Here is a 10868-nt window from a genome sequence, read left to right as displayed (position 1 = left end):
CATATATATATATATATATATATATATATATATATATAACGTGGCAGTAAGAAATTGAATACTTAAAGAGGAGTCAGGGAAAGAACATACATATGCAGTCACCCAGGCTACTAGAAATAGAAGCCAAAAGCCTCTCAAAACACATCCTATCTATAAGATACACTGAAACAATGTAATCCTTGAAATTCACAAAAAAAACAGGATGGGCATGGCTGGTATAGCTCTGATCATAGGCTTGCTCAGGTCTAAACAACAAAGCCAACAACAACTAGTAAAACAGATCAAAATAGGCGCAGGAGTGGCTGTGTGGTAAGTAGCTTGCTTACCAACCACATTGTTCCGGGTTCAGTCCCACAGCGTGGCATTTGGGCAAGTGTCTTCTACTATAGCCTCAGGCCGACCAAAGCCTTGTGAGTGGATTTGGTAGACGGAAACTGAAAGAAGCCCATCATGTATATATGTATATACAGGGTGACCACAAAGTCTGGGTACATGAGGATTAACACATACTTTAAGAAATTATTATTTTTTATATTTAATTGTTTTTGTTATGATTTTACTTACTCCATGTACCCACATGGGGATTAACACATACTTTAAGAAATTATTATTTCTTATATTTAATTGTTTATGTTATGATTTTATATACTCCACGTAGCCAGACTTTGTGGACACCCTGTATATATATGTATGTGTGTGTATATGTTTGTGTGCCTGGGTTTGTCCCCCCCAACATCGCTTGACAACCGATGTTGGTGTGTTCATGTTCCCGTTACTTAGCGGTTTAGTAAAAGAAACCGATAGAATAAGTACTATGCTCCCAAAGAATAAGTCCTGGGGTTGCTTTGCTTGACTAAAGGCAGTGCCCCAGCATGGCCGCAGTCAAATGACCGAAACAAGTAAAAGAGAACAAAATATTTTGGTCACTCACCTTCTGGGTTAGCTACTGTATCTTCTTCAATAAGGGATATAGGTGGAGGGATGGCCACTCCAGAGGCAGCTGGTTATAAACACAAACAAGAAAATACATATAATGTGTTGTATTCACACAAATAGTAACAATTTGGAAATCTTATACAACAACACCTCAACATCTTTCATTCCATAAACAAATGGCTTCTGTTTTTTTGGTTTTATTTAATTAAAGGCAACTTACGACGTTTGGGTTTTTCATATTCCTCTTCTTCCTCATTCTCCTCCTCCCGTCTCCTTCCCCGCTCCATTTCACTGGTTGGTTCTGGTGTGTTAACAATAGGAGGTGGAGGTGGTGGTGGGGGTTCTGGCCAGGTTGGTGTTCCTCGGCTTGGCAAAGTTACACTTTAAACATTATAGAAAGAGATCCATAAGTAATTATAAAACACACACACACACGTATACAACAGGCTACTTTGCATTTCAATCCTCTAAGTTCACTCACAAAGCTTTCTTTAGCCCAGGTTTAGAGCTGAAGACACTTGCCTAAGGTACCACACAGTGGAACCAGCACTTTGGATAGTTCATCATCATCATCATCAATGTTTAATGTCTGCTTTCCATGCTAGCATGGGTTGGATGATTTGACTGAGGACTGGTGAACCAGATGGCTGCACCAGGCTCCAACCTCTGATCTGGCAGAGTTTCTACAGCTGGATGCCCTTCCTAACACCAACCACTCCGAGAGTGTAGTGGGTGCTTTTACGTGCCACCGGCACGTGGGCCACTTAGGCAGTACTGGCAATAAACACAATTTCACGGTGGCATTAAAATGAAGGGCACTCAATTAATGATGAATGTATATATATATATATATATATAATATTTAAATATATGGGTACAGGACATCAAGAAAAATGTTAAACACAATGAGAAACGAAAACAGAAAATGAGCATTTTTCGAACAACGAAAAAAACAAACTGAGAAACGAGACATGCAACATAAAGAGTCTATCCCTTCGTCAGTTGTCCCTGTTCCATCTACTCCGCGTTTCAAAGGCAAGGACAATATGCGACTTCGTTGGAACAGTCCTTCCCGCAAAGCAAATTAAATAAAATTTGGAATTTTTTGGAATTTACATATATACATATGCACACACACACATACACACACGCCCATATATAGACACATACTTTTCATCGCGGTCTTTATCTTTCTTTATTTTTTCTTCCTCACGCTCCTTCTGTCTCTGTTCCCTTCTCTTTTTCACAATTTCTTCATATTCGTTGGGTCTTAAAGGATCATACTCGTCTGTGACCCCTGTTAGGGATGGAACAGGTTCTGATGCTATAAACGGTGAGCTACCCAAGGAAGCAGGAGGGCCTCGTTCTAACTGAAAAGAAAATGAAATAAAATATATCACTTTAATTCCCCCGTCACAGAAACACACCAATAATCTTTGCAATACTAAAATTATAGCTATTTTATCTTTTATTACTTGGTCTGGGGCCATGCTGGAGCAATGCCTTTCACCGAACTGCTAAGTTACAATTTTCTTTATATTATATAACTAGAATTCTGTTTTCATATATTGAATAGATGAAAACATCTATAAATTAATCGATGTAGAGATAAACCAGTGGACACTTGGATGTAAGACACCCCTAGAAAGAACAATTTCTTTCTATACAAAACTATATATAAATATATATATCACTTGCCACGAATGCGTTTATTATGTAAATTGGTCGATTCTATAGGGCTACACCTCTAAACTTAGTGGCTATTTAAGCAATGTGTGGGGAATAGTTAATGGGTTGGATATGATGCTGATGAAAGAACAATAATTCCCAAAATATGCATATACACCCATTACCTATCTTTGGTCACATTGTTTACATAGACATATTTGTATACAAAACATCATAACTTTCAGAAAATCTGAAGAGACAACTTAAAAGAGATTAAATCGCACTGCTAACACAAGAAGTAGGACACAATATTGACTTGGTAGGATATCAAAATGACAAAACAGAATAGTGTCCCGACAAGCAATTAATTCATAAATATACACACATATATGTGTGTGTGTGTACTTTATATAAAAGAACTATAACTTCAGCTGGTCTCTTGAATGTTCAACTCTATTTTGCCACTGAACCAAATTCGATGACTGGCACCAGTGCCAGTGGTGCGCGAACAGCACCATCCGATCGGGATCACTGCCAGAGCAGCGGTCTCACTTCCGTGCCGGTGGCACGTTAAAAGCACAATTTGAGCGCTATCGTTTCCAGCTTCGCCTTGCTGTCACTTGTGCCGGTGGCATGTGAAGAAAACATTGGACTGACTCCTGTGCAGGTGGCACATAAAAAACACCATTTGAGCGTGGCCGTTGCCAGTACCGCCAGACTGGACCTCGTGCAGGTGTCACGTAAAAAGCACCCACTACACTCTCGGAGTGGTTGGCGTTAGGAAGGGCATCAACCTGTAGAAACTCTGCCAGATCAGACTGGAGTCTGGTGTAGCCATCTGGTTCGCTAGTCCCCAGTCAAATTATCCAACCCATGCCAGCATGGAAAGCAGACGTTAAACGATGATGATGACAATACATCGATCAAACTAAACAGGGAATTAAATAATGCACAAAGCAAGCAGCAGTAAGACTTCTACGAGTAAGATAGGCCACAGTCATTGTAACTGTGTGTGTGTGGTGTGTGTGTATGTGTGCGGTTATGTGTGTGGGAGGTGTAGAAGCAGGGTTGAATTTAGGGCAGAGTCAAGGTAGGTAGACAGGATAATGATACAACAATTAGGATTCCTTTGCTGATTAACATCATTAACAAAGAAGAATAAATTAATTTGGGTGGGGGACTTAAAAAGCTGCACATTTAATTGGTACTATCATTGGGTGGGGGGAGCCCAGTGTTTCTTCACTGGTGTTATTTACAGTTTAATACTTACGCGACCAGTCTGTTGGTTAAAATGTAGAGGTTGATCAGTAAGGTCAGCGTGTCTTTTTAGGTCCACAACAGGTGCCATAATCGGGGTCTGTTTCTGTCGCTGTAAACAACAAAACAAAACAACAACAACAATATAATTATGAACAGAAAAACAGCAATAAGTTGGAGGGAAAAAAGGAAGATAAGATGAAATATCCAACAAACATGAAATGGAAACTAACTTTGATTCCTTTTTAAATCTCAATATTTTCTTTCAATATTTGTCAAATATTAGAACACACACACTCATACATGCTTTTCCATCCTTGCATGGGTTGGAAGGAGTTTATTAAGGTAGTCAGCTGGATGCTCTTCCTGTTCCTAACCTTACCTGTTTCCAATCAAGGTAATATTTCCCCAGGGCCAGACATTTTTACACAGAATATTGAACATGAAAGACTTAATCGCAATCATTTACAACTACCATACAATGTCAAGACAAGGAGACAAACATACACACACACACACTATATATGTGTGTATGTATATATATATATATATATATATATATATATACACACAAACACACACATGAGGGGCTTCTTTCAGTTTCCGTCTGCCAAATCTACTCACAAGGCGTTGAATGGCTCGAGGCTATCGTAGAAGACACTTGTCCAAGGTTCCATGCAGTAGGACTGAACCCAGAACCATGTGGTTGGGAAGCAAACTTCTTAACCATACAGCCATACATTCACCTATGTATCAATCCAATAACTTAGTCATATTTTTCAGTGAGCAGGCATGTGTTCAAAGGCATTCCAACCATGCCTACCACAACTTCTCAGGGATATCTAGAACTACATTATCTAGTGTACCCTTTGTTTCCCAAGACAGTTAAGATGTGATTTGGGACAGATTTGACTGCTATTTCTTGTATATCAATCAACCACATAGAGGTCGCCTTCAGGGGTGAGTAAGTAAATAATAAAGACAAAAATAGTTATCTAACAGACATTAAACGATGGTGACGATGATGATGATAATAATGATGATGATGATGATAAAGCAAGAAGTATAGGGGTGACCCAAAGAGAAATATTTATAATAATCATAATACAAACCTTGTTTTGAAGAGAGGCTACTTTCTTAGCTTGTAACTGAGAATGTAATAATTTGTAGGCAGAAGACCAACCAGCTGCAAAAACACAAGAGGAAGATATATCACTTATATATATATATATTTCTTTTATTTGTTTCAGTAATTTGACTGCAGCCATGCTGGAGCACCGCCTTTAGTCGAACAAATCAACCACACCAGTCTCTTTTGCCGAACATACCTACATCTATATGTATACATACATGCATATATGGGTACAGAACATCAAAAAAACGTTAAACACAATGAGAAATGAAAACATAAAAACGAATATTTTTCGAACAACGAAAAAAACAAACAGAGAAACGAGACATGCAACATAAAGAGTATACCCTTTCGTCAGTTGTCCCTGTTCCATCTACTCCGCATTTCGAAGGCAAGGACAATATGCAACTTCGTTGAAACAGTCCTTCCCGCAAAGCAAATTAAATAAAATTTGGGATTTTTGCGGAGGGTGAAAATGTTAACAAGAACAGGATAGTGAGAACAAGACAGTAAAAACAAACGGTGAGGGCTGTTGAGCCAAGACGATAGAAAAATTATTATGAACGCTAGGTAGACGAGCCATGAGAGAAGAGACAGAAAAAAGCACGTCCAGCATGCAAAATGGATGTTAAATGATGATGATGTATGCATATACATTCTTTTAGTTGTAAAGTAACATAAATAACTCATGAACATAGAGTTTTGTGTATTGCATTCATTAACCCATACACACACACACACATACATGATAGGCTTTCAAAAAGCTTCCATCTTGCAATTTCGCTCACAAAACATAAGTCAGGCCAAGGCTTAGAGCAGAAACCATTTACCCATGATGCCACACTGTGAGATCAAACTCAAAGTCACATGACAGTGAAGTGAACTTAGTCACCCAATCATGTCTGAACTGGCATCCTGATATAAATTTGAATTACTGCAATAACTTGTAGCAGGGATTTGAAACCTCAACTGCTAGATAACTGGTCAGACACTACAAGTGAACCACCACAGTTTCACATCATCATCATCACTGTTTAATGTCCGCTTTCCATGCTGGCATAGGTTGGACAGTTTGCTGGGGACCGGCAAGCCAGGGGGTTGCACCAGGCTCCAATCTGATTTGGCAAGGTTTCTACAGCTGGATGCCCTTCCTAACGCCAACCACTCCGAGAGTGCAGTGGGTGCCTTTTACATGTCACCGACACTGGCATCAACCAGGCTCGAATTGTGCTCTGGGGCCAGTCAGGTGACACTGGCATTGACCATGCCTGAATGGTACTTTTTACGTGCCACCGGAACGGGTGCCAGTCAGGCAGCACTGGAATCAGCCATGATCTGTCTGTTAATTGACTAATCAGCATCAGGCTGTGGCATGATTTGGTTTTCTCAAATGTCTCCGCCTTACTGGCACTCATGCCAGTGGCATGTAAACAAAACATTGGACTGACTCCTGTGCAGGTGGCACGTAAAAAAACACCATTTGAGCGTGGCCGTTGCCAGTACTGCCGGACTGGCCCTCATGCCAGTGGTACGTAAAAAGCACCCACTACACTCTCAGAGTGGTTGGCATTAGGAAGGGCATCCAGCTGTAGAAACTCTGCCAAATCAGATTGGAGCCTGGTGTAGCCATCTGGTTTGCCAGTCTCCAGTCAAATCGTCCAACCCATGCTAGCATGGGAAGCAGACGTTAAACAATGATGATGATGATGATGTTCTTTTTTTACCCTTTAAAAGACCATTTCGTCATTTGATTAATCACAAAATGTGACTGAGTGACATCCACCACCATTCTTTCCACACTGATGGTTCTAGACATTTGCACACACAACCAAGAATCACTGTCACCACAGACATTTATACAGTTGATGTTGTATATTTTTGGACCAACCACATCCTGTAACGCAGATAGCTATCCATAATTTTAGAGCAGTCTGCCTCTCTCTCAGTCAGCAAATATTTAGGTTGTTCATTGTAAATAGCTAACACTTAATATGTTTATGTCAGGCAATAAATATTTTAGTTAAATATTCACGAGTATACTTCAATCATTATTCATGCAGCTGATGTAATATATCCTCATTCACCAACCAAGCCACCATCGCAAAAAAAAAATGTTTAAGAAATCTTAAATATGTCATGAACCACCATTAAAGAACCAATGGTAATAATAATAATAATGATGATGATGATGATGATGATGATGATGATGATGATATCGACATAGCAGTGCCAGGAGATTAAAATATTATCATGAAAGAAAGAGAATAAGTTGATAAATATGGAGACCTGAGAATTGAGATCGCTAACATGTGGCAGTCACAAGAGTCGAACATAAAGGTCATCGGAGCATTGTCGTCGGAACATTGGGTTCAATACCACCCAATCTGAAAAAACATCTGAAAACCTTAGAAATACTGTACAACCTAGATGCATTGCAAAAGTCGGCATTGCTTGGAACTGCATGCATGTGTGTATAAAGGCGTCGAGCTGGCAGAATCGTTAGCACGCTGGGCGAAATGCTTAGCGGTATTCCGTCTGCCGCTATGTTCTGAGTTCAAATTCTGCCGAGGTCGACTTTGCCTTTCATCCTTTCAGGGTCGATTAAATAAGTACCAGTTACGCACTGGGGTCGATATAATCGACTTAATCCGTTTGTCTGTCCTTGTTTGTCCCCTCTGTGTGTAGCTCCATATTGTGTAAAGTACTGTCTGTCTTAGGTCCTTGTTATGACTTGACAGACAGTACAAACCCCCGGTAGACACAATATCTTCAATCAACAACCTCACGATATTGCATACTGTACGACATCTATAACGGTGGTGGTGGTGGTGGTGGTGATGGTGATGATGATGATGATGATGATGATAATGATAATAATAATAATAATAATAATAATAATAATAATAGTCAACTTACAGACAACGTCTGCAGCAGTATCTCCACCTTCTTTGTTGTCAATTCCATCATACAGGGACATTGTGGAAACACATTGATAGGCTGAAATGACAAAAGAGAAAGAAGCTGGCATGAAAACTGACCAATTTGGTTTTAACCCTTTAGAATTTACACCAGCCATAGCCTCCCAAAATATTCTTGTTTTATGTTCACAGCAGCCAGATCTGGTCTCTCACACCTACCCTACAATGTAAACAATCACATATTTGAAATCTCAAAACACGATAATGCGTGGTTAATTAAAATCATGGGCCTCACGGAGGCAATGACCGAGACCTTTGGCATTATGTTGTGCTCGAGAAGAAGACTCATCAGGCCGAGCAAATCGCAGTTGTGGCAGATATCAGTGTCACACAAGTGGCACCAGTGCCAGTGGCATGTAAAAACACTCATTACACCCTCAGAGTGGTTGGCATTAGCAAGGGCATCCAGCAGTAGAAAACTGCCAAATCAGACTGGAGTCTGGTGCAGCCTTACAGCTTACCAGCCCTGGTCAAACAGTCCGACCCATGCCAGCATGGGCAACGGACATTAAATGATGATGATGATGATTTAACAGTAATCTGAGCACTAAAGGGTTAAATCTCGAGGCTGTATAATCCTCAGTGAAAGTAGCCTCAATCTATTTTATAGAATAAGGGTCCACAAAGATGCTTCGTCATAACTATTTTAATTTCTTTTCCACTCCACTCCAATCATGACCCTTCCCTCTTTTCTAAAATGTAAGTTACCCTGTAGCTCCTCCACAAGAAGAAACCATTTGTATTCTAGCCCCTTCTATTATACCTGAACCCTCGTTTCCTAGCATAAAGCTGCCTCTCTTGGGGTTCATAGTCTTGCAAGCTGTATGGTGGCCTTACTAATGCTGGTGACACAAAAACAGCCCCCAGTACATGCTGTTGCGTGGTTGGTGTTAGAAAAGACATCCAGTCGTAGAAACAATACCAAAGCAAGCAGTAGAGTATGATGCAACCCTTGACCTCATTGGATCCTGTCAAACCGTCCAACCCATACCAGCATGGAACAAGGAGGATGTTAATGATGATGATGAATATTACGATAGGCACGGTGTAACAACTTACTAGACCTCCCAACCCCTAAAACTAGAGTAAACAAGGACCATGAACAAAATGTGCTTGCCGGTGTTTTTTGGTTTTTTTCCCTCTCTCTCTCTCTCTCTCATTTCCGACTTCGGTAATGCAGGTGAGGCCCACGATACATAATCATAACAGAGGTTTGAAGAATTTGAACTTACACCTCAACTATTGTGGACTCAGTTAATTACCTTAAACACAACACAAACAAAAATCGACATCTTATTTGTAATAAAGATTTAGACAGATCGTGAAAAATATCAAACTATAGACAGCTCAGAACAATAACATTGTATCGGAATTATACTGTAGGGTGTTGTTGTTTGGCTTCGGGTCAAACCAGATCGGGAAAGACTTGTGATCAAAGCCAAGATCATGCTTTCTGAGGACTGTGTATCTAGGACCACAGTATCTAATACGTATCCTTCGTTTATTATTATTTTTACGATGAAGGAGGGAGGTTTAACTGCTATTTCTTTCAAGCAACTCGAGTGACATCTCACGGTGTGGAATTTAATCCCTTAGTGCTCAGATGTAATGATACCATCTGGGTTTAATTTTAAAAATTAATTAATTTTTGTGACTTCTTAATTAAGCTGTTATATATTACATGCACAAATGTAATAGACAGTGATAGATAGATAAATAGGTAGATAGATAGATATCGTTTTTATAAACTTGGCTTGTTTATATAAATGCTTGAAAACAACCTTTTTACAAATAATTACACATATACGTCCTTCCAATATCAAATATTTTAAACCCTTCCACGATTCAAAGGAATGTTCTAATGTGATAATTGTTCTAAATAAATTTTTTTTTAAATGCAACAAATTTCAGCGTATTTCTAATTCTCGGCAACAAAATCTTTCTGGAGTTTCCCAAATATTCAAGGTTCTAAAATAGATTTTAATTAAAAAGAATTCGATGAGATGAATGATGTAAAAGGAAAAATGTGATCGAAGACATTGACTGAAGCCGGTCGCAATCGATCTTTTAACTTGCATTTTTAATCAATCAGATCTATTATAACATTTATATTTATAAACAGCAGTTTACATATAAGCCAAATATTGGTTATTGATGATAGAAAGAGTAAATAACACAAATAAACTTGTTTTAAAAACGAAATCTTCACTCACGGACAAGTGTTCACTTCCCAGAGCACCGGTTATACCGGAAGTCACTGAAGAATTACGGAGTAAATGTTAATCGTCGTGAATGTTAATCGTCGTGAATGAAAATAATATATTTAATATTTTTCTTGTTTTTTCCACATAAATACCTTAATTATTTCAAGATAATAATTCGTAAATTAAGTATTTATTGTTTCGGGTTTTATTTAATTATCATTAAATTCAAGAACTTTTAACTCAACTTAAATTTTCTGCGTTGTTAATTTATCTACAAATTGAAAAGAAAAAAGAAGTTTCATAAATAATTTGTGTTAAATAAATTGATATTTAAACATTTAATTTAGTATTCTAACGAACGAATACCATCGTTTAAAGTGTCTGAGGGTTTGCTTAATAGTAAAGTGTGCAATTATTTGCTTTAAAATATATAATTCAGTGCCTAATGTTTCAAATATTGTCAAATATAATCGATATTTCTTTTAATTCATAGTATTGAGGAAGCACCAACAAAATATTCTTTTCTACTCTAGGCACAAGGCCCGAAATTTTGGGGGAGGGGGCCAGTCGATTAGATCAGCTCCAGTACGCAACTGGTACTGAATTTATCGACCCCGAAAGGATGAAAGGCAAAGTCAACCCCAGCGGAATTTGAACTCAGAGCGTATAGAAGCACCAGTGTGTGTGTGTGTG

The 10868-nt window shown here is 38.7% G+C and overlaps 1 protein-coding gene across 1 annotated transcript in view; it reads right to left on the bottom strand.

Annotated features, from left to right (window-relative positions):
* Window positions 1–10235, bottom strand: part of LOC106875044 (splicing factor 45) — a 20695-nt gene extending 10460 nt beyond the window's left edge. Inside the window, exons 1-7 of the mRNA XM_014923004.2 lie at window positions 10185–10235; window positions 7910–7990; window positions 4974–5047; window positions 3875–3973; window positions 2107–2306; window positions 1157–1317; window positions 932–1000 (exon numbers count right to left, since the gene is read on the bottom strand). Of these exons, the coding sequence (XP_014778490.1) occupies window positions 932–1000; window positions 1157–1317; window positions 2107–2306; window positions 3875–3973; window positions 4974–5047; window positions 7910–7970 (664 nt within the window). The 5' untranslated portion in view covers window positions 7971–7990; window positions 10185–10235. The remainder of the gene's footprint in view (window positions 1–931; window positions 1001–1156; window positions 1318–2106; window positions 2307–3874; window positions 3974–4973; window positions 5048–7909; window positions 7991–10184) is intronic.
* Window positions 10236–10868: the final 633 nt, after the last annotated feature.

Source organism: Octopus bimaculoides, chromosome 4 (assembly GCF_001194135.2).
Source record: "Octopus bimaculoides isolate UCB-OBI-ISO-001 chromosome 4, ASM119413v2, whole genome shotgun sequence".
NCBI classification, from domain to species: Eukaryota; Metazoa; Mollusca; class Cephalopoda; order Octopoda; family Octopodidae; genus Octopus; species Octopus bimaculoides.
Note: the sequence above shows the minus strand (reverse complement) of the source record. Positions and strands in the feature narration are given on the sequence as shown.